At 26.7% G+C, this 25877-nt stretch overlaps 1 protein-coding gene across 2 annotated transcripts in view; it reads left to right on the top strand.

Annotated features, from left to right (window-relative positions):
* Positions 1–25877, top strand: part of LOC136088541 (uncharacterized) — a 58952-nt gene that overhangs the window by 14873 nt on the left and 18202 nt on the right. For both annotated transcript variants that reach the window (XM_065812428.1, XM_065812429.1), the window contains exon 2: positions 21058–21179. In XM_065812428.1, the coding sequence (XP_065668500.1) occupies positions 21058–21179 (122 nt within the window). The remainder of the gene's footprint in view (positions 1–21057; positions 21180–25877) is intronic.

Below are 25877 nucleotides of genomic sequence, written 5' to 3' on the forward strand. Positions count from 1 at the left end.
ACCAAAAATTTTTTATGGCATTTGTGCTACAGTCATTAAAAATCCTGGATCCGCCCCTGATATATATATATGTATATGTATATATATATATATATATATATATATATATATATATATATAAATATATATATATATATATATATATATATATATATATATATATATATATATATATATATATATATATATATTGCTACAATACCAAATATAAATAAATATTTACATGGTTACAATACCAAGTATAAATAAATTTTTACATGGCCGGGGCAAAAAGAAGACACTAGTAGTCTTATCGCTAAGCCCCGTAGTTTACATCATATTTTTACATTTCAAGCAGTTATTTTATAAGATAATTTTTTTATAATACCGTTGTTGTGCAATATTTTATTTTTTAAGAAGGTTACGGACAATAAACACTTTGTTTGTAAAAAAAAAAAAAAAAAAAGGTATTTTATTTTGTGCTGTCATTACCAGCTTAGTATAAGTAAAAAGCAAATTTAACATTTCAAAAGCTTAATAAACAAATTAACTTCGTTATAAAGAACAATAGTTAAAATATTCTCTGCTTTGAAAAACAAATACCGGTAATTTTTACTGTACTTTAAGATGCTAAAAAATGATTTTAAAACTGCTCTCTTAACAGCTTACATGTGGCTCAGGAAACTGTTGTTATATTTGCATTAAATTTACAAACCTGTGACAGTAAGTTTTTAATGCATTTTAAATTTTCGTCAACAGCATATTGATAAACAAGAAAATTATTTATAAAAATAAGATATGTCATTAATACATATTAAATACAGTAAAGCTCCACAAAAAAAAACGCTCCAGACTAAAAAAACATACATGCTTCTTCGACAATGTTCAGGAAGATTGTTTCGAACTTTGGTTGGAATTTTTCTACATATGGTTTCTAGTTTCTGCTTTAGGCTATTTATAGATCTTATTTGGACCTTAACTTTGTTTTTGTCCATCCAAACCCCAATTTTTTTATTTTTATTTAATATAGTGTATATTTTGATGTTCATACAACAGAATTAAAAAAAAAAAACGTTGGCAAGAATTTATATAAACGAAAAGGGGCTCAAATTAGATACAGATGGTTCACTATAATGAGAGATTTAACTAGTGTAAAGTAAGATAGAGCTGTTATAAATATTAAATATAAAACTTCTTGAAATATGAAGAAATAAAGCCTAATTGATTTGTGTGGGCTATATGCCAACCCATGCAATGTTATCATAAATAATGTAGCCATGAGTCAGGCTGAAGTATTTTAATTTAAGAGTTTGGGTTTTCATGAATCGCGTTAGCTATGAACCAATGATTTACTTTCAACAGCTCTACATTCATATCTCTATACAACTGATTAATGTCGCTATTGAACATAAACAAATTAGTATCGTCAGCATACGTAATTAAACTTTATTTTGCAGATGATTACAGAAGTCGTTTACATACTTTTGAAAAAAGGAGACGTATGTATGTATGTATGTATGTATGTATGTATGTATGTATGTATGTATGTATGTATGTATGTATGTATGTATGTATGTATGTATGTATGTATGTATGTATGTATGTATGTATTGCTTTTAAGTAAATTGAAAATACAAAAGAAAAGCACAATAAGATTAACAGGCAGAGCAAGAGAAAAACATTAGTTTGTATTCACGTTGAGCGCCGTATAAGTTTTATTACAAGACATATTTTTGAATAACGTTTTTGTTAGTATTACATAATGATTGAAAATGTATGAAATTATAACAACTATTTTTGTATCATCATAATATAAGTCAAATAAAAACTGGCACAACTACTTTTTAATTATAACTTTTAAAAAAAAATATTTTATTGTTATAAAAACTACACTTTTTATTAATATTGGTTAACTATACATTAGCCAATTTCAATAAAAGAAAGCCAATTAACTTCGTTGGTAGTCTTTTGTATCTTGTTAAGGCTTTTTTTTTTATATAATATTAACATTTTTTTTAGTAAATACTTGATACTGGATTATAATTAATCAATATCATCAGCAATCTAGACATACATAATTCTTGTTTATAGATTTCTCATAAATTATTAATAAGACTAAAACATTTGTGCGTCTGAAATATTTCCTAGAATCCTCTTTTTATTTATATATGTCATTGGTTTGATATCAACCAATATAACTGGTATCAATCCATTGGTTTTTTTTTGTGGTTGTAGCTAATCTGTGTCCGGTTAATCATTGTTTAATGAGTTTAAATCAAGCCAAAATATATACTACATATTGATGTAATGTTTCTTACTGAATGGAACTAATCGCTTGATTATGCACTTATTAAGTCACACTTCTTAGTTAAAAACCATTCTGTTTGGTTAAACGTAGGTTTTACTACTATGCTAAGTAGTGATGCTTGACATATTTGATTTCCAACATTTTAATACGATAAGTCATTATCAGAGCGAATTGCTTAATGAAATGTAGCTTGTGATTACCGATAAAATTGAAATCTTTATAATCTTGTGTCATAACTGTCTGCATTTTGAGTCACAAGTTGCTGTATGGGGATTTTGTTTGGTTCATTTTGTTCATTTTAAACATAAATTAACTTCTTCATACTTTTTTCCAGCCGGCATTTGGTCCTAAAAAGACGTCTCATAAACGTTCAAAAGACGTTCTGAACGTCTTTTGCACGTTCATAAGACGTTTTTGCACCAGATTTTTAACAACTACATAAAGCAGATTGAAACTCGTTAATATATAGATTAGATTCATTTATAGCTTTCAATAAACTGTTTTCAGCTTTTCAATTATTACTGCTTTATCGTACTCTAGTTTACCACTTGTTAAATATTTTTTCAGAGAACATTTTTTGCACTTCTTTTATTAACTTCTTAATTAAAATTCTGTTTCTCATTCGCTTTATGCTTTGTTTTTTTTTTAATTTTTAAATACCAAAGGTATTTTATGTTTTTTTTTTTTTAATTTTTAAAAATATGTTTTTATAATTTTATAGTTGGTTTTTATAAAACAAATACTGAAAACTTTTATTCCCTGTGTAAAAAGGTAATAAATTTACAACAAAAGGTAAAACATTATTATTCAGCGGGCAGCATCTTTTTATCAAAAAAGTAGGCAACTTATAAGAAAATTAATATAGTTTTTTTTATAAACGGGATAGTTAGCCAAAAACTGGACATCGATTTGCACACACAAACAACTAAAAATGTTCATAATTTGTGTACCTAGATTTTGCAACATATTTTAAAGTAGTAAAAAATTAAAAGCTACAAAGATTGAAAATGAGAAAGATAAAAATTATAAGTTTGAATATAAAAGTAAACAAAGCAGTAAATTCAAAAATCTACGACTCTTAATGTCAACAAGGGAAACTAAACAAGTAGAAAAGTAACACGATGTGGCAACAAAAGTAGCCATCAATAATATTAGATAGATAAAGAGCAAATAAAATTAGACTAGCTATGGTAGTAAGAATTCTGGCTTCAGAACTGGAGGTCCATGGTTCGAAGCCGGATCTGGGTATATATGCATTATTGGTAAAAAATGAGGCGTGAACTTCCTGGTTAAATGCTATTCCGCAGCGCTATAACGTGGCTAGGACTTCTAGGAGCACCTAAATTAACTAATAATAATAATAATAATAATAATAATAATAAATGTCATAGTTTATAGCGCAACCAAATCAATTAAGTAAAACATTATTGTTATTGTTATTATTATTGTTAATGTTATTATTGATATTATAATAATTATTATTGTTATTATATATATATATATATATATATATATATATATATATATATATATATATATATATATATATATATATATATATATATATATATAAATCAGTAAAATAACATTTACCTAACTTGAGCTTCTGCTGTCAGTTTTAGGGATGGCAAAAATCCCAGAAATTTTCAATCCCTGGATTTTGGGATTGAAAAAGTTGTCCCCGGGAAATCCCTGTATATCCCGGGATTGAATAGAAAAAAACGCAAATGTAAAAAGAGAAGCATAAGAAGAACTAATGTTTTAAGTACTCATGAAATACTTAAAAGTGATTCATTTAATTATGATATAAATAAAGTACTTCATTCATTAATGAACCTAAGTAATTTAAATTATAAAACAATACTTTAAAATGATGACGCAGTATAAATAAAAATAATATGAACATGCATGAATATGCATGAGTTATATTTGTTTTTGGAAGTACTACCCTAAAAATCAAAGTGTCAATCATTTCATCGCTTAATCATATTTGATTTTTTGAACATAAAAACTGATAATGCTTTTTCGGAATTCATACTTGTTGGCCGTATAGATTTTTTTTTTTTTCTTTTTTTATTACAAAATTTTTATACAAGTATATAATGTTAAAAAGTTTACAATTAAAGGTTATGTTAAAATAATGATAGAAATTAAATAAAAATAAAGAACGCGGAAACTCAAAGAAGACTTATTGGTCTTGTCATGAGAACCGCTAAAGTTTGACGCGTCAATAAAAGTTGATGTAAACTCATACAATGCGACTATCGCATAATTTATTGGTAATAATTATAGTATTTGAAGTTTTTCTTAAATTAACTTGAAATACGGTAGGTTTTACTAGGATCAATATTCTTTGGATTTTTATGATTTTTTTATTTTATTTTTTTTGCATTTTCTTTTCAGTATAGCACAATTTTCTCGACGAATATTCATTTTTCTTCAATATAAGATAATATATAATCATATATTTTAAGGTGATCTAATCATAAGCTACTAATTTCAAATAACAGTATTTGTTTTTGAATTTCTAAAGTTATTTTTTACCTTAATATTTTGTGTTCGTATTGCTGCCAATCTTTTTTCCATCACTTCATTTAATTTGTTTATTTTAATTATTTTGACATTATTCTACTCAAGTCTGCTGCTGTTATTATATTTGCCGAGTATAAACACTTTATCAGGTTTATCATGATTTTTTTACTTTTGGTACTTGTATTTGGTAGAAAAACTTCTGAAATTTTTTATAAAGTAACCTGGCCACGAAGATATACTAAGCTCCATAAAGGCGTTCTCCACTCTTAAATTTGGTGACTCAAAGCATTATACAATTGTTTTCTGATTTCAGATTGTTGTTAATTTATTTTTGTCAACACAAACTTTTGCGCATTGTCAGAAGAAATAAAGTTACGTCTTGTCGAAAAAGTGCTACCATAGTTGCTTTATTGGGAGTAAAAGTTATCAGATATCATTCTACATTCTTTCTCGTTCATCTTAATTAAATCATCGATCTTGGAATCCAATTCTAAATCTAGAAGTGCTTTTTTAGCACAGTAATTTTTTAAATTTTAAGTTCTCATTTAAGCTGCTACATCGGATTTTGCAATCCATAATTAAATGGGTGATCTTTCTAAACTCAATTTTTACGTACTTTTGTAAATAATTTTCATTTCTGTTCGGGAACCTTTTAAACATTTTTACAATTTTACTGACGTTTTTGTTATAATCAATAATTTGGTGCCTAATTTTAACTTCTGATGTTTCATTAATTAACAATGAATCATTTGAATCTCGAATATAATCTTTCTCTTCAAAAACAATTTCTACTTAAAATAACGATAACTAAAGTTTATTTAATGAACCTTATGTATATGGACAACTTCATCAATTGATTGGACGTTAAGTAAACTTTTGTAGTTTAATAAACCTTTTATTTTGATAACCTAATAAACCTATATTTTGATAACTTCATTAATTAAACCTTTGTAAATCACGCTCATATTTGTAATTAAATTCAGTGGACATAAAAATGAAATTAAAATCACGCAAACATTGGAATTAAAATGAATTAGAAAATTCAAAATAAAAAGGTATTTCTTTTATTAAAGATTTTTAATCTTCCAATTAGCAAGTGCTAACATTAAATTTATTTTTAATAACATATTAGTTTTAATATTATTCTATATATACATTTTTTATATGTTTAATCGTACAAAATATGTACGATTAAACATATAAAAAATGTATATATAGTATAATATTGCAAATAAGCATTATAGCTAAAAACATAATTTTTGAAAACATTCCAATTTTTGCCTAGGGTGCTCATATTACCCTAATCTACTTTATATATCAAAAAAAATGATTAAGGGAGCTAAAAGCTGAGAAACGGTCGCTTTTATACGTAATGATGGAATTATATGTCAAGAGGCTGACCCTCTTGCTATGTTTATCGCAATCCAAGTGATACAGTTCTAATATCATATTATCTATCTATTTAACCTAATAATTTAAAACAACGTAATTTAATTGAAAACAAGATCAATATTTATTTTTGATCGTAAAAAACCCTTTCTGGCATACAAATTAAAGTTTGATAATTCTAACTTACTAGTTGATTACTTATATATATATATATATATATATATATATATATATATATATATATATATATATATATATATATATATATATATATATATATATATATATATATATATATTTGCCTTTAAAGAATATTAACAATTACAAACTACATGACCAGGGCAAAAAAAAGATTATAGTTGTCTTCTCACTAACCCCCTTAAATATATATCAAAATACTCTCTTGTATTACTCTTGCCTTTAACTCAATAATTGTTATTTTTAATTTAAAAATATTTTTTTTAGGTAATAAAATTCATTTCCAGCATAAAAACTAAGATATAGTTTTACTAAGCGGTATTATGTTTTTAGTTTACATTTTCGATAAAATACAGAAAGAGGGAAAATAAAAAGAAAGGAAGAAAAAAACATTGCAAAGAGGATAAACAGCTACAAAACCTTTCACTTTTTTAAGACAATCCGAAATCCTGGGAAATTTCGGAGAGTAATCCGGGGATTTCGTGACGAACAATTTGTACGGAATCCCGGGATTTCGAGATCCCGGAATCTCGGGATTGCCATTTCTATTCAGTTTCTTCTTCAGCAGGATCATCAGGAAGAAAAATTGTTTGAAGTTTAGATTTTAATATATAACTTCAATTTATAGAATAAAATTTTCACAGTAAATTATAAATTGTTAAAATTAATGTAATAAAAAAAAATTATTTTTATAAATTTATAACTTCTTATAAAAATGTCGTTCTATAAATTAAATTTTTTGAAATTTAGACTTTCTCATTAATTATCCTGCTAAAGGAGAAACTGAAAGTAGAAGCTCATATTTCATAAGTATTTTTTTTTTTACCAATTTATTACTGCTCTGTTTTTTAAAAACATTGAGCACTCTTTTTGTAAAATACACTAAAATATTTGACATTTTTTGTATTTAAATTATTGGTGTTTTTTATTAATTTTGTTGTTGTTATTGTTGTTGTTATATTTAATTTTTTTCTGTTTGCTTAATTTAAGTTTGACTATTGTCTTTAACTACCTTCTTTGTTTGCCTTCTTTGTTCGTTTTAAATATATGTGAATAACTGAGGCAGGTACTGGTTGAATAAGCTAAGGATGTGCTACTCAACACAATTTTAGCATTTGCTACAACATTGAGAAGCAATAAACAATATTAGAACGCTTACCTCAGGCCAGATTAGACTGAAGCTTTAGTTTCAGAATTAAAATTATTACTTATGGATTTTAATATATCCGATTTTAAATGTTTTTTTTAATTAAAACTCAAATACATAAAATAATTAATACAAAATTATGTCACTGAGTGTATCAACATTTTTTTTTTTATTATCTTAATTATGGTATTACCTCTATGACGTTTGCTAATTTATTTACGTTATTTCTATGAAGTTGACTAATTTATTTTTGTTATTTCTATGGTGTATATTAATTTACTTACTTTTTATTTTTAAATCTTACTTTAAAATTTTAATTTTTAAATAAATGATAATATCTTATTTATTTTTTCTTATTCTGAAAAAATGATCTTACTCTTTCCTTAAAGTTTTATTCTTTAAGTTTTTCTTTAAATGATAAGGAATTGTTATCTATTTTACTTTTTTACTTTTTTTTTTTTTTTTTTATAAATAGTTTGTTAACTATAGATATTTAAATATTACGGTTGTTGTAAATACGTGAGAATAGGGCTCGGTGATAAGGCTAAATTAGTCTTCTTCTTGCCCTGCCAATATTTATTTTTATTTATGTGCTTCGAAACTGTATGTATTATTTAACGGCAAAAAAAAAAAAAAAAAAAAAAAAAATGAGATAAAATAAATTAACGCAAGGATTACTTTTGATATAAAATTCTCATATCTCAAATTCATGTGTAGGAAAAAGTAAATCAAATGTTGGTAGGATTTAAAAATGCTTCGTTTATTAAGATATTAAACTGCTGCGTGGCCTACTTCAAGTATACGCATAAGACTCTGCATTTTTTGACGAAAAAAATAGAAGGCCAGTTCAGTATGCGGCTTTAAATAAAGTTTAATGATCTATATAAACTAAACGCCGTGGATAGAGTATTGAAAGTCGCTGCTCTAACAAAATTTTCTTATAATACCGTAAGCGTGTTAATTGGTTGCCAGAGCCACGCGTGAAAACAAATCCCGTTTTCATATGCTTTAAATTAGTGAGTTTCAAATATAAATGGGGCGCCTCACAGGAAAAGGTATTAAGTCTTAGTTTCTAGTTACAGAGATATTTGACATAATAGTCTGGTCAAAAAATTCAAAAATGAGATTATTGTTTTTTTTATAATTTCATCATATTACAATACATATCAGGTGTTTATGTAAAATTTTCATTTTTGATAGTTGTAAAAAGTTTTACATAAAAACACCTGATACGTATTGTAATATGAAAAATGTTGAAAAGGTACTAGCTCTTCATCAGACCAGTTGCGAAAATGTTCTCTCCTCTAAAAGTAAAAAACTTCCTGTTGATTTTTTTTTCAGCTGTATCATTAATGTTTTGGCATGCCAGTAAATAATTTTTTTTTATTTTTGATCGATAATCATTGAAAATCCTCAGAAGTTATTGAAAAATGTAATTTGCATGCTATTTCTTATTTTTTTTTATACCGAGAATGGTGACCAAAATTGTTATTAAAGCTTTTTGTTATGTTGTTATCGTAGACCAGCAATTATTGTTTGACGAAAAAATTTTAAGAAACACTTTTTTGGTTGCCTTCGTTGAATTCTTTCCAACAGGTGCTACTTTAGAAAAAAGGTTTTTTCAAATGCTGACGTAATAAAACCGCTCAATTCATTAAAGTATTGTGGTTTTTTTGTATTTAAGTAGAAGTGAATGACAATGATGTTCTTACACAAAAAATAGTTACACAAAATATCTGTTACGAAATCTATCTGTTACGAAATTTCTGTTAGTATTTCAAACTAACGATAAGTTGGTGTGAAAACGACCCTAGTTATTTTTTGTTAAAAAAAGTTCATACAAAATTCAACTTTCAAAATCAATTTTTAATGGCTTGTTTATTATTGTGATTGGTTTTAGTTATTATGAACTGTCGATTCAGTACTTCTTAAAATGCTGATATAGAAAAGCTTTTGAATAGTTGTGGAACATATGGTTTAGATTCATCAGAAGTCAACGATGTCTTGCACAATTTCTATAGATATAGTGATTGTGAAAATTATTCAGATGATGGTTTTTCTATGTCAAACTCTTCTAACAACCAATCTAGCGACGATGAAGTGGCAAAGAACGAGAATCAACCTTTAACCTTAACTTTGCAAGATGAACTGATGACTGAGAATGAACCTTTAGCTTCAACTTCGCTGGATGAACCAACCACCAAAAATTACAGTTATTCTCGATAACATCAGCAAAACAACGATTCCCCTTCGTTCATTTTATTCAAAGTTATATGAAAATAAAGATGAGGAAAAAATAAAAAAATTTATTAAATCTGACTGTGGATGTCATCAAGGAGTAAAAAAATAAAATTTGTATGTCGTGCTTCTTGCGTTCAGAAATACGCAAATACAATGACTAAATACGCAAATACAAAGACTAAAATGTTGAGATTGTTGGGATGATTGAACATGAAAACAAACTGAATAACAATATTGTTGCACAGTTAAATGCTCTGCATCACACAAAAAGGTGAAAGACTAATGTGTTGTAATCGTTATAAAGATCAAAATGAACTTAGATCATAAACACTGTTGAATTATCGGTTCCACGAATACAAGATATGTTTGAAATTATTTCTGTTTTTGCAAGGGGTGTTCCAAATATAGCAATACCAACTTATCTCAGAAATAACCATGTTACAAATATTACAGCCTACACCTCTCTCACCAGAAAGACAATGGTACCTGTACAATAGCATCAAAAGTTTTGTTCCAGAACGCGGAAAAGGATGGAGGTTATATGTATAATGTAGTTATATGGAGGTTATATGGATAACGTAGTTAGTTTAAAAAAATATTTTAACAATATTAATTATATAAGAAAAACTTTTATTTTTTTAAGACATGAAACAAAATCATATTTTTTTTAACAAATCTTTTGTTCTCTTGAATAAAAAGTATTTATACGAATAAACGTTTTTTCTTTGTTTATTTTCTTTGCTTTTTATAGAATAGTAATTCTATTTTATGACCTATTTTTCCGGCAAAAATGCAGTGTATTAGGCCGTATACTTTAAGTAGGCCATGACTGCTGAAATTACTTTATGTAACTTTTATACGAACAATATTAGAATTTACGGTCATGGTCAGCAATTTAAAAGATTGAAACTGATATAATGGTAAGAGTTCAACTTGATTAACACTGACATAAGCACTCTAAAAATTCAATAACGATAATCGTTAAAAAACTTAAGACCTGGCCACCTTTACAAACAAAAGAAAAAGAGAGGCATGATTGAACTTTATGATAACATCCCGTGTGTAAGACAACGTACGGACTCCAAAATATTTGAAACTTATTTTAAAGACATAAACAATAATTATGCTACATTATTTTCAAGATTTTCACCACTTTGTTATACCAAAATCTCATTTAAAACTGAGTTCATATTCAATTCAGAATCGCGGGCCATTTTTGTGGAAAATTTACCAAACATTGTTTCCAGAAAATAAAACTCTCGTCAACAATTTAAAAGTGAATCAAAACGCCATTTATCCACATACAGATTTCGATTTGTTTTGTTTTAAGTGATTTTTTTTGAATAATTTTTTTTTTGATCTTTATTACAAAAATTTTTATACGAATATATATAAAAAAGGAAATAATTGCAAATGAACAATTCGTTCAAAAGAAAAGAAAAATAACAACAAATAAATAAAGAACGCGGATAAAACAGATAAAGCCAACTAAAAACTAAAAACGTATACATATATTTATTCTTATTTACTCTGTAATTGTTTGAAAATAAATTTCAAAAAAAGTAAAAAAAGTAAAACAACGACAAAAATAAACATTATAACAAAACACATTTTCTAACTTTTTCTTTAACTTATTTGATATTATTTATTTATTGATAAGATATATTTTTGTGAATTCAATTCTCAGTTTTTACTATATATTCTTGTAAAAACTTTGTTAAAAATTATAAATTTGTAACACGGTGCTCGGCCATAAAACAAAGTCAATGTTTTCTTCTTGCTCCGGCCATTAAGTTTGTAGTAATCAGTGCCCTACCCAGACGTAATTCAATACCGTTTGATCGGTATGGGCACCCAAACTAATGCTCCCAAAAAAAAATTTTTTAATAATTAATTTAATTTAAATAAACGCCGCATAAACAATATCAAAATATCAAAAAAAAATTTAAATATTCCGAATGATTGCAGATTTTGTTAAACGTAAATTATTCGCCATTTTGTATGTAAAATGCGTACTTAACGCTTCATTTTTCTTTTTTCTTTTTTGGACTGGTACGGCCCAAACTATCGCTCCGTACGGCACTGGTAATATTTATTTAGTTTTGTTTTTGTTTTTATCACAATAAATTCTAGTACAATGTCGTTAAATAAAGAACACGGAAATTCGAAGAAGATTGTAAGATCTTGTCATCGAGAACCGTTTAAAAAAGTAAACTATAATCAAATATTTAAAAAATAAAAACCATTTAACAATGAAATAGAAATATAACCAAGTATTTCAAATATAGAATGCCGTTTAACAATACAATAGAAAGATAACCAAATATTTTAAATATTACATATAAAAACACTTATAAAAGAGGATCGTAGATCTGTTGAGAAAATTACTTTTTTTAGTTTATTTTTTGAAAGTAGAAAATTTCAAACTTTGGGATAAATCAAAATTTTCAACAACTACTTGGTTCCAAAATTAATCTCTGCGATAATATATAAGAGATCTTTCAAAATTTTTATGGGAATATTCTTGAAAATAAGATTAACATTTCTTAGCCCATATTTGCTTTTAGGCTTTATTTCATATAAATTTTGAACATTAAAGGGCATATAACTGTGATATCTATTAAAAACATTCATTTTGAATAAAAGAGGTTTGGCTTTTATTTGGACTGTAACATTTATTAAACAACATAAAGAGAACTAAAACAAAACCTTTTAACTTTTTTAAAGATCTTAGCAAAATATTAAAAATAACTTTTAATTTGCAAAAAGTTTAAACAAAGGACATCGCTTAAGAAAAGTTAGCACATTAGATAATTTATGGAATAGCTTGCAAGGTCAGTCGGTTTAACGCAGAATCAGTTAAAAGTTTTATAACAGGTCTTTCATGGTGTGGTAGTACCACACTCACTGGTTTAGAGCGATTACTAAAACTAGTATCTTTACATAAGTAAACCAAGAGTATATATACGTACATTTCAAAAAATGAGCTTGGTTTAAGAAAAAATTTATAAACTTTGCAACCAGACTGTAGTAAAAAGTTCTTAAGAAGCTTTTGTTAAAAATAATGTGCAAAATTTAGTAAAATCTTTGGAAAATGGTGTTTAAAAAGTTTTTTTAAATAAAAATAAAATAAACGATAGCCATCTTTTTAAATGTTGCTTAAAAAAACAACTGTCAAGCTAAAAAATAAAAAATATTTATTTATCATAGTTAAGTATAAAAACATAATTATTTATACTAATATAATTTTATAAAAACAAATATAGCTTTTATATGGTCTTTGACAGGGACGTACCGAGCCAGTTTGATATTTAAAGCTTGCCATATCTGACTGGAAATCGGAAGAATCTAAATCTGGATTGTAAATTTGAGATAAATTTGCAGCTTTTTTCTTGTGTTCATCCACTGAACTTTTAGAGAGTGAATACCCATTGAGGAAGTCAAAATCAGAGGATACAGCAGACATAGCCTCAAACCACCACTCAATTTGTGTAATAATGCTGTCAAACACAAGGTTGCACTGAGATCCTAATTTTGTTTCTGCTGTGAGAAGGTCAGAGTCATCTTCAGCTCCATAAAGCGCCATCCGCTTCACTTTGCGCTTCCTCTTGGTTGGAAAGCCACCATCAATTCCGCTCTGGTTAACTTTTTGTGTGGCATCTTTGATAATGTTGTCCACCCCAACATCTCGAAGATTTTGAATGGAAGCCTTCAATCCTTTCATTTTTTTTGCTGCAATGTCAATTGAAATGGTTTTTGACTGAAGCAGTTAGTTTTCCCGGCAGACCATCTTGTGTCACTGTTTCCCTTTAATGAGATGGTCAACGTTTTCATCAGTTTTTCCCATCTTGACGTGGAGCTTGAAAAAAAGTTAAAGATGGCTTCAACTTTTCCAAAAAATGTAATCATGAGTGGGGAAACCTCAGCAGCATGAACAACAACAAGATTTAAAGTGTGAGCTGCGCATGGAACAAATCTTGCTGACTCATTAAGAGAATGGATGTGAGCTTTGACGCCATTGTATTTTCCAGATATATTGGCTTCATTGTCAAAGCCTTGGCCCCGGCAATCGGAAATGTTTAGACCATCCTTCTCCAATTTTTCAGTTATCTCTGTTGCAAGACCTTTTCCAGTTTTTTGGTAAGATTCAATGAAGTCCACAAAGCTTTCCTTAATTGTGCAGGTTTTATCACTGATGTGGGCGTACCTGATGATCTGTGTCATCTGCTCATCAACTCAATCAAGCTCAGAAAAATGCCACTGTTTTGTCGGCCGATGTCTCCTGTTGTGCTCCGAAGGGGAAGATTGTACTTGGCACAGAACAAAATTGCATCAACAATCACTTTCAAGATGTCTCTCCACTTTTTCATCTCTCCACTGATAACTCTCTGCAGATCAGAATCCATGATCTTTCCGTTCTTGAGGTTTTTTTCAAGAGTTTTCCAATCAGAATAGCATTTTTGGTGTTCATTGCTGTTTTCATGCTCAGGAATTCTTGGGTTTAGTTTTTTCAAGTCACAAAACCCTTTGAAAATTTCTGAGAAATTGTTGCTGGATCCCTGTGTTGAAAATTTTCTTCCGAGGCCACTGGAATTTCTGAGATTTCTGAATGAAGTTCATCCTCATCCATTTCAGCTGGGCCTGAAAGCTGGGCATTTCCAACTTCCCTTGTTGGTTCTGAATCAGTTGTGCAAAATTCTTCTTGACTTTGGCTGATGAAAATCTCCTCTTCAATTAATTCCAAATGATGATCTGAACTTAAGTCAATTATAGGATCTGTTAAATTGTCATTAACTTCAATACAAATATCCTCTGAAATAATTTGTTTTTCCACTGAGTTTGTTACGAACCACTTTTTGAAATAGCTTTGTAGTTTCTCGTCACTTTCTTGGCGCTGTTTTCTTTTTTTCTTAAATTCAGCATCAGATAATTTTTTGGTTCGATTCATAATAGAATCATAATGTTCAAAAGTTATCAAAGGTATGTTAGTGTTAAAGGGCGCTTTTGTTCAGTAAATGAGATTTAATATTTAGGAGTTTGTGTCAAGAGGCGGAATTTTAATTAATTTTCTTATCAACAGCAGCGACGCCGTGAAAATTTGTTTCATAAACTGATTGTTTATTTAATTTATTAAAATTTGAGCCCTCGCAATTTCGACGCCTCAGGCCGCTGCCCGGCCGGCCCCGCCCTTGGTACGGCCCTGGTCTTTGATTGGTTCTGTAATAATTTTAAATAACAATCTTAATAATTTTAAATACGCTTTTCATGCAAAAGTCAATGCTTGTCCTTTTAAATACTCATAGAAAACCGGATACTAGTATACTCCATTCTTGGAATGTTTGTAACTATGACGAATGAGAATGTTTTTAAATCTATAGCATCAATTGATACAAAATTTTAGAACAACAAAAATTATAAAATATTACCTGAAATTTGAGGGCAATGAGTTGAATTTTTTTAACAATTTTTTTTTCTATAAATAGTCGTGCTTTTATACTTAACTACGATTTAAAAATATTTCTTTTTTTGCTTTACATTAATTTTTTTAAGCAACATTGAAATGTTCGTAATGACGAATGAGAATGTTTTGGAGCGATTAATACAAAAATTAAATAAATTAAAGTATAGAGAAATTATTAATAAACTACGTTGTTACTTACTTATTTGATTTTTTTACATGCCATTATTTGTGTTATAGTTTTTATACAATGTTTTACTTTTGTTCATTATTTTTTATAATGTAACAATATAGTAAAAAATATATTAAAAAAATTGAAGACATGAAAAAAAGTAAACTTTTTTTGCTTTTGATTCTTTATTTGTTTTATTTCATGTTTTTTTAGGTGTCACTTTATTGGCTAGTTTTTATTTATATTAGTGGCACTTAACCTTATTAACCTTATTAGCTTCAAATTGATGCCATATACTATCAAAGAATGTAGTTAATTATGTAGTAATGTTGATAGAGTGCAACTGTCTTAATACTTAATGAGTTGACACTGACTCGTCGTAATTAATATTCGATCTGTTCACGTGACATTAAATTAAATTATAAAAAACTTAATGCAAATAAAAAACAAAACAGTATTACTAAAAAGTAAATGTCAACATCTTCACTCTCAACAAAGCTGCAAGCAAAACTATTAGAGTAGGAAGTTACTTTAAGAGAAAAGATGAAATTTATAGAGCACATTCGCGTTTTTTTGCTCTCTAAGAAGATACCTACTAAATACTTAACAAAAAAGAAACTTTTTAATCACATCTATCAGCGGTGTCAGAAAAACTGCTTTTTATAGGCACCCTGACTCCTAAAAGGGTAGGTTGGGTGTGAGCTGGAAAAATCTTTTACATATATCTTTTTTTTTTTGCAATTTGATAGCATATATTGGCAAGAGTCTATTATAAAACATTTTCTGGTTTAAAACCCAATAAATATACAAACCCAATAAAAAGAACTGGCTGTCTAAGAATTAATTTAATGATAAAAACAAATTCTGTCAAAAAAATTTTAAAATACACATTATTTTTTGAGAAAGCTTTATATAGTTTTAACTTTAAGCTAGGTATTATATATATATAGGTATTTTTAGCTAGCTATATTTTGTGTATCAGAAACTCTTCAATGTATGTATATTCAAGTTAGTGTGTCAGATAATAAAATTCTTCGCAGAACCATAGCATTTGCATCTCTCGACACTATTATGCAGTTATAAGTTGCAATTGATCTGAGTGATAATGGAACAAATTGTTTTGTTCTAAGCTGTTAGTGTATGTTTTAGTGTTTTTCATATTGATGAGATATAATAGTCAAAAATCAGTATCTGGATGCTGGGGTTCAAAATATTCAATATTTAAAAATTAAGGCAAATATTCCAGTATATTACAACAATTTCAGAAAGATTATTGAGCTACTAAGTGTTGATAGACTTTCTTTCTTTGCAGGTTATTTAGCTAAAATATATGGTTTAATTTATAATATATATTTAAATAATATATAAAGAACATTGAAAGAAAAAATTTCGAAAACATTTAGAAGCCTTCGTAATAATAAATATTTCATAAGTTACAAAAAATGAGAGATTTATATATTAATATCTTTAACAATTACAGATCACATTACTTTGATTTTTTTAAAATTATTTTAAGATAAAATAAAAATGAAATATCATAATGTTATTTATAAAAGGTGTATGTAAGTAATATATGGAAATAATTAGATAAATTGATATCAAGATAGGAAATTCTTATCATTTAAGATAATTGAGTTATAATCTGTGCATATGACTTGAACATATGCACAGATTATAACTTCAATGACATGAAAATGTCATTAAAGTTTTTGATAGATTTAAAAGTTTGCTTTGCCACATTCAAGCTCTTGCAGAAATCTTTGAAAATTTACCTTCAACTTGGATTATCTACATGATAACGAATGATTTTATTCATTTACATCCATCAATCTTGTGGTCTGTGTAAGTTTATCCAACAAGCTAACAAGCCAATTCATGCTAATTTAAAACGACGTATCTACGTAACAAAATAAACACTTCTCATCCTGATCATTTTAAAAAATTTAAAAAGCTTTGAATCGAAAAGATTTTAGCCAAAAAATAAGTTTATAAACCATTCTGTTTATTATGCATATGTAACATAATTTTTTAAATAATATAGCATTGTATGGTGTTAAATCTTTTATCATTTGTTGTTTTATTGTTAAATAATGTTAAATATTAAATTACTGAAAGATATATATTTAATTATTTCTCATAATAATTATTTACCCAATTATATTAAAAACATGCACACAGCTATAAATAAATATATATATATATATATATATATATATATATATATATATATATATATATATATATATATATATATATGTATATATATATATATATATATGTATATATATTTATACATATATATATATATATATATATATATATATATATATATATATATATATATATATATATATGTATATATATATATATATACATATATATATATATATATATATATATATATATATATATATATATATATATATATATATATATATATATAAATATGTATATATATATATCTATACATATATTTATATTATATATATATATATATATATATATATATATATATATATATATATATATATATAAATATGTATATATATATATATCTATACATATATTTATATATATATATATATATATATATATATATATATATATATATATATATATATATATATATATTTAAACGCTCTGTTTTTGAAAAAATATATATTTTCTTAAATATTGAGCACTCTTCAACGATCAAGAGTTTAGTATTATGCAGTTAAACGAGAAAACTGAAGCTCTTATATAAAGAATGAGATGGAAAGCGTTATTTTTTATTAACAAGCAACTCGGTGATGCATCTAAGTGTAATGGTTTCACTAACTATGGAGTAAAATTTTCAAAGTGCCCTCCACAAATTAAAGAAATGTCACTATTTTGAAAAAGATTTAATAAATCTCGTTAAAACTATAAGATTTCGCAATCTCAACAACACATTTCAAGAAAAAATAAATAATGACATTAAATTTTTACCCAATTCTAAAAAGACTTTAACTCCAGCTGACATAACTTCCAACATGTACAAAATATCTAAAGATGATTACAACCACCTAAAAAACGCAATCACCTCCACTTATAAAAAGGCCGACCCAAATCTAAAGGACGTAGTAAATAAAGAAAGTAAGCAAATTTTGACAAATCATAATATTTTAAATAGAATCAAGATAAACGGAACTGCCGATTGTTTTATAACTTTAAAAGATCACAAAGCCAACTTCATAAACAACCCTACTGTGCGTCTTTTAAATCTTGCAAAGAATGAGGTAGGAAGATTGTTCAAATTTATTTTATCCAATATCAACTCTGAATTAAGAATCAGGCTCTGTTTAAACCAATGGCAAAATACGCAGAATGTGATAAATGGGTTCCAAAAAATTGATGATAAACACCTTTGTAAATTTTTAGTATTTGACATAAAGAATTTTTATCCGTCAATTAATGAAAACATGCTAAATAACGCAATTGCCTTTGCCGAACAACATATAATTATAGACGAGCAAAGCAAATCCATTATACGTCATGGAAGAAAATCTTTCATTTTTAGCGGTGGCTATCATGGATTAAAATAAAAGCAGGAATGTTTGATGTTACCATGGGAACCTATAATGGCGAACCTATAATCAAAATTGGTCAACGCTTTTTAACCCTAATTGACAAGCATTTTCCTAAAAACCACAAACTACACAAAATATTTAACAGAAACACAATTAAGAAAGCTACTCCTGTATGCCAAACATCAAATCTATCATCAACTCACACAACAAAAATTTTTTATATAGTGATGTAAAATTATCAGAAAAAGCCTGCAATTGCATTAAAAAATCTCTTTGTCCACTGAACAACAATTGCTTGTCTAACAACATTGTTTACCAAGCCACCGTAAGCTCAAATAAACCTCAATACAATGATAAAGCATACATTGGGATAAGCGAAACCTCATTTAAGCTATGTTATCAAAAATCTTTTAACATAAAAAAATACAAAAACGACACTGAGTTGTCTAAGGAAGTATGGGAATTAAAAGAAAACAATTTCACAACTTCAATCAAATTGAATATTGTTAAACGCTGTAAATCATACAATCCTGCGTCAAAAATTTGTAAACTTTGTTTAAATGAAAAATTCGAAATATTATTTTACAAAGGAAACAATCTGCTAAACAAAAGAGGCGAATTAGTCTCTAAATGCAGACACAAAAATAAATTTCTCCTTTCATTATTTGATAGCGGAGAATAGTTTTCCATTATGTCTTCATAATTGTACTATAACGTCAGAACTCATTCTACCGTAGTTTGTAACTTTTAAACGGTTTTTTATATTTTTGATTTTGTACTTAATGGCTGATGATTGCCGATAGGCATGAAACTTTAAGTTCCATTAAAGGTTGTTTTTTCTAAAATTTAAGTATAAAACGCTCTGTTTTTGAAAAAATATATATTTTCTTAAATATTGAGCACTCTAAAACGATCAAGAGTGTAGTATTTTTAATACTAAATCATACAACAACAGTATATATATATATATATATATATATATATATATATATATATATATATATATATATATATATATATATATATATATATATATGTATATATATATATATATATGTATATATATATATATATATATATATATATATATATATATATGTATATATATATATATATATATATATATATATATATATATATATATATATATATATATATATATATATATATATATATATATATATATATATATATATATATATATATATATATATATACTGCATATATATATATATATAAATGCATTTTTATTAAATCCTATTCTTATAATGGTTCTTTGAGATAATATAGCAAAATTTTCCAAAAGAGTTTCCTTAAGTTAAAAGAAATTATTTTTAAAAACATCTTTGAAAAAAAAATACTTTGAAACAAATGTAACAAGTTTTACATAAATTACCCAATAATTTTTATGCCAACTTATGAATTCACTAAAATAACGGCTACGCTAATTTAGTGCATAGTTAAATGGTCTTAAACATCATAATAACTTTTTTTAAACATCATAATAACATTTTTAAACTTAAACTATTATTAGAGAGAATATAACATAATATATTTGTCGAAGGATCTCTACAATTTGGCTTTAAACAATGGAAAGCTTTAAACAACTAATAAATGGAACGCACGCATTATTTAATAACAAAAGTAAACAAAAGTTTACAACATCCACTTTTTTATATTCTTTGTTGATTTTAAAAATTCTCTTGCTATTCTAACTGAATAAATGGTGCTATTGAGAATACAGTTAAGTATTCAAAGTTATTCAAAAAATGTATCCTCGAGTAAATAAAGAACAAAATACGAGTTACCATACTCGTCACCACTCTTATGGTGTAGCTAAATAAAGCCAATAAAATTTGTAAGTTACTTTTTAGTAAATAATACTTAAATGTTTTTTAACTTAAAGATCTTAGAAATTTTATCTAAATACTAATATTTCTTGCTTTAAGAGTTCTAAGTTATTTGTGGCGTTATGTTAACAATAATTAGAAAACTAGTTTTTAATTTTATTTATTATAGTTAGTTGTATATTACTATACACTGTGTTTATTGTTTAAAGTTTTAAACAAATATTTTTTATGCAAGGTTTTTGAAAGATTCACTTAAGTATGAAATTGATTGGGATGATGGTGATTCTACTGGAAGATTTGTAGATTATTTCAATATTGCAAAAGATAGAATTCCAACCAAAGAAGAACTTGGGACAGGTACTGTTGACAAAGTCTACTTGATCCTTACTTAAAAATGGCTGATAATTGTTTAAGAAATTATTAGTCTTTTTTTTTTTTTGTTTTCTTTAATTACAAAATAATAAATATTTACAATTTTTTCTTTAAAATTACATTAACTCAGGTATTATAGTTTTATAATATATAGTTTCTACAAATGTTCGTAAATATATACATTTTTAAATTTTTATTTATGATATTATATATTTTTTGTATTTTTGATTTTTGATTTTTTTGTGTTTTTTTTGGTTTTATATTTTTTTGTGTTTTTTGGTTTTATATTTTTTTGTATTTTTTGTTTTTTTATTTTTTTGCCGTTGTGCGGAAAGAAATCGAGACTTTAGATTAGGTTATAAAAAGGAGAGATTCTAAAATAGGTTAAAGAAAGATTTATAAGGAAAAAAAGATTTATATCAAAACAAATTAAAAAAAATTACAGGACTTTTACAAAACATTACGTTACGAACACTATAGATAAACACTTATGTGTTAAAATGATATTTCATAATATAAGGGCTGGCAGTGATTTTCTAATCATGTATAATAATATTTTTGTTTTATAACAGAAAAAATTGCAGAGGGAAGGACATCTTTACTAAACATACAACGAGCCGTTGTTTTATTTCAGCTCATATGTTTAGTTTCAGATTTCCATTCTCTACTTGACAGAAAACATTTTTAATACAAAAATACTCACAGAAAATGTCCGCGGTGTTTTTACGGAAATGATAATTATATTTTAAGGTAATAATATTCCTGATGTTCCTGATTATTACCCTGATCACTGCCATTGGGAAAATTTTTTTGTTACTAAACATGTGCTGGCATCTACTGTTCCATATTGCACTTATGATGGTTTGAGTGAGTGTCAACAGCAGCTGCGAAGTGGGGTTTTTCTCCGATAAATTCGCTGTTTCAATCGTGAAAATGGAATTTATCGGAGAAAAATTGTTTTGGGATTTCAAGGAGTTTTATACATGTTTAAAATACTCCCAAATTTCAACAGAAGGAGAACAGTAGGCAAAAATATGGATGTTGTCCTCGATTTTACCACAAGTTTTGCATTTGTTAATTTTGACGATCTGTTGCCTTGTGCTTTTCGCTAGCAAGGCCGCAGAAGGTAAACTGTTGGGTAAAAAACGAAAGAGGATGTTTTGAGTCGGTCCGCATGCGTGGGAGGTGAAGTTTTTTTTTCCAAATATGGGTCCACGGCATTGTTTTTTTTGTTGAACCGTTCCAGAAAAGTTCTGCTGGCACGACTGTCTTTTTGATTTTTGCCACTTCTAAGTAAAATTTTTTTTTGTTTTTAGGGGATTTTAAAAAGGGACCCGTTTTTGCCTAATATTTCGATTGTTGTTTTGTAGTACTGAGACATTTAAACATTGATATTGAATTATTATTACAAAATTGTTTAAAACTACTTTTTTTGAAAGTAGTAATTTTTACTATTTAGTTTAAGTGATGTTTAAGTCACGAACATTTGATCAAAAACTTTACTTAATCATTCAATATACTCAAATTACCTGCTGAATAAAAAGCACCGGTTTCCATTAAAACAACTATTACATTAGCTTAATAAGTTCGTATAAGGTAAATTGTTTTTTCAAAATTATAAAAAACAATTAGATTAACTGAGACATTTGTAGAAAACAAGACAGAAAATAGCTAAAAACATTTATAAAATAGTCTGTTGCGAAACCAAAAACCTTAATGAATGTTTCTACATTTCGGTGATTTTTTGATTGATTTTCTCCCACTTGCTATGGTTTACGAGATTTTCTGATAACAATGTAACGAAAATAGTTTATTTTATTTTTACGCGCCAAGTGATTAAATTTTCTCCGATTAGCGTATGAAAAAATTCAAAATGGTTTCTGAACGATCTTTTTACCGATAGAGTAACCTACTGTCAAACTCGTGAATAGACTCCATCCATGATGCATCTTATGATCTAAAAATTCACATATGAGTTCAATATGTGTATTTCTAAAATTCCAGTCTACAACATATACCTTCTGATGGCGTAAATATATATGTACTTCATTAAAATTTTCTGATATCGTAAATATAAATGTATTTCATTAAAAATCAGTGATTTTTATGTCTATTTTGCTTAAAACTACTATTTAACTGTAATGTAGACATCTAATTGTAAACTGGAATTTGAGATCCAATTGACATTTATCTTTATATGTAATAACATTGATAGTTAAGGAAACCGTCATTTAGTATATCTAGCTGATTATTTCTAGATTTTAAATAAATTGAATTTCAATATCTGTATAACTTTTAAAGACCAGATTTTATAAAAGAAAACGCATGATATATTTTTACGCTTAAAAATACATAATTTACAAAAATACATAAATTTATACAGGGTGGGCCAAAATTCACTGAACCATTTCAATTTTAAATAACTTCTTTAATTTAACAGTTATATGCATGAAATTTTAGTATCATAAAGTCAAGGCGATGGTAATTTATTTTCTATCAGAAATTTAATTTTATTTTTATCACAAATTTACTTTTAGTAAGCTTTAGAAACTTTATTGTTAAGTATGAAAAATAACATTCTGCATATGCCTTCCATTTTCTGCTTCACATATTGCAGCTCTTTCGATTACCTCTGCCATAACCTTTCCCGAAGTTTCAGGGCTTATTTCTCTTATTTCTCTAGTGATGTTTTCTTTTAGCTCCGTTAAAGATTGCGGCTTGTTGGCATAAACCTTTTTCCTTTAGATATCCCCATAAGAAAAAGTCTAAGCTAGTGAGATCAGGAGAACGAGATGGCCAATTGGCATCACCAAATCGAGAAATAATTCTTCCATTAAAACGTTGCCGGAGTAATGGCATGCTTTCTCTTGCAGTATGAGCTGTTGCTCCGTCCTGCTGGAACCACATCCAACTCGATTTTCAATTGCTGGCTATTTTGAAGCATCGCTCTGTACCTCTCTCCTGTCACAGTCACAGCATTTCCATCATCATCTTCAAAAAAATATGACCTGATATTTTCATTTGAATTTATTGCGCACTATACAGTGCACTTTACTGGGTGAAGTTCTCTCTAATGCACAGCTCTTGGGTTTTCTGTTGCCCAAAAGCGACAGTTTTGTTTATTGACGAACCCATTTAGGTGGAAGTGGGCTTCATCAGACATGATTGGTTTATCCAAAAAATTTTACTATTTGTGTACGTTGGACGGTACTGAATTTCTCTATAATTAATTTCCAGGATCTGAAAAAAATAAAAACTATTTAGAAAATAAAAAATATTAAAAAATAAAAAAGATATTAAAAAATAAAAAGGGTCAGTGACTTTTGACCCACCCTGTATTTATAGCCATTATTCAATGATAAAGATGGTAATTTTTTGCAACTTTTCATAAAAAATGAAAAATTGCGGACGTTTTGGACCAATTTTCGTATTTCTTCAAATAAGCTATGGGCAATGATATATATTAACATATTAATATATATCATTATTAATTGATTAATTAATATGTTATTTAATTAATTTAATTAATTAATTATTTAATACATTAGTAAATATATATTATTGGCTATGGGAGTATTTAAGGCAAAAAAAAAATCGCCGTGGTAACGTTCAGTTTATTTTGTCACTTTGATTATATAAAGAGCAAATATTACTAATATCAAATAAATAATAAAATATTAAATTGCGTCATTAATTTAAAACTAAATGAAAAGTAAGATAATAAAAAGAAAATGCGCTGTTATGTTTTATTTGCAAAAGTAAAAACCATGGTGAGTAATTAAATAAAAAGAGTTTATAATTTACAAATTCCTATAAAATTCCTTTTCGTTTTTTAACTTTCAACGTAGGGGAGATGGGGGCGCATTGATCGCCGGGGCAGTATGATCTTTTGGCTTTTACTCGTTCATTTTTGCCTTACTAAAAGCGAGGTTGCAATTTAATTAACGATTATGCTTCCCTAATTGATTATTCGTAATATTTTTTCATAAGGTTATCAGCGTCAAAAAAAATAAAGAAAATATTGTTTTTCGTCATAAAAAGTGATTTTTTTAAATCGTACTATAATTCAAATATATTTTTATTTAGATGTCTGTATGGGTTAACAACAATTTTATTTTAAATTTGTAAGTGTTAGGTGTATAATATAATATATAATTTTTATTTGGCTGCAATTTATACAGTAGATATTGCTATCAATATGTTACCTATACCTATTGGGGTACATTGATCTTTGACTATGCGGGGCCCATTGATCGGAGGATCAAAGTGCCCCATAGAAGACGAAGTGCCCCATGTTTTTGTTTATAAGCAATACAGTTAAACGAATGGAATTGTATTTATAATTTAAAAAAAAACTATATATAAACAAACAATAGCTTTTAGCATTTCATTTTTTAAATCTACTTATGTTATAAGCTAGTAATAATAATACTATTATTTTATAATATCAAAAGAATAATATTTAACATAATAATTAAAAAATATTTAACATAATATTATTATGTTAAATATTAGCATTTATTAAAAACATATGTTTTTATTGATATATTTTTTTACAGATCTTAAAATGGTTAGAAATAGAATTAAAAAACAAATAAAGTTGCTATACCAAGTGAAACAATGAAAGTAGCTGTTAATAAAGTTTTAGAAGGAACACAACTGAATGTTGTAGCACGTCAGTTT

This window comes from Hydra vulgaris, chromosome 12 (genome assembly GCF_038396675.1).
Source record: "Hydra vulgaris chromosome 12, alternate assembly HydraT2T_AEP".
NCBI classification, from domain to species: Eukaryota; Metazoa; Cnidaria; class Hydrozoa; order Anthoathecata; family Hydridae; genus Hydra; species Hydra vulgaris.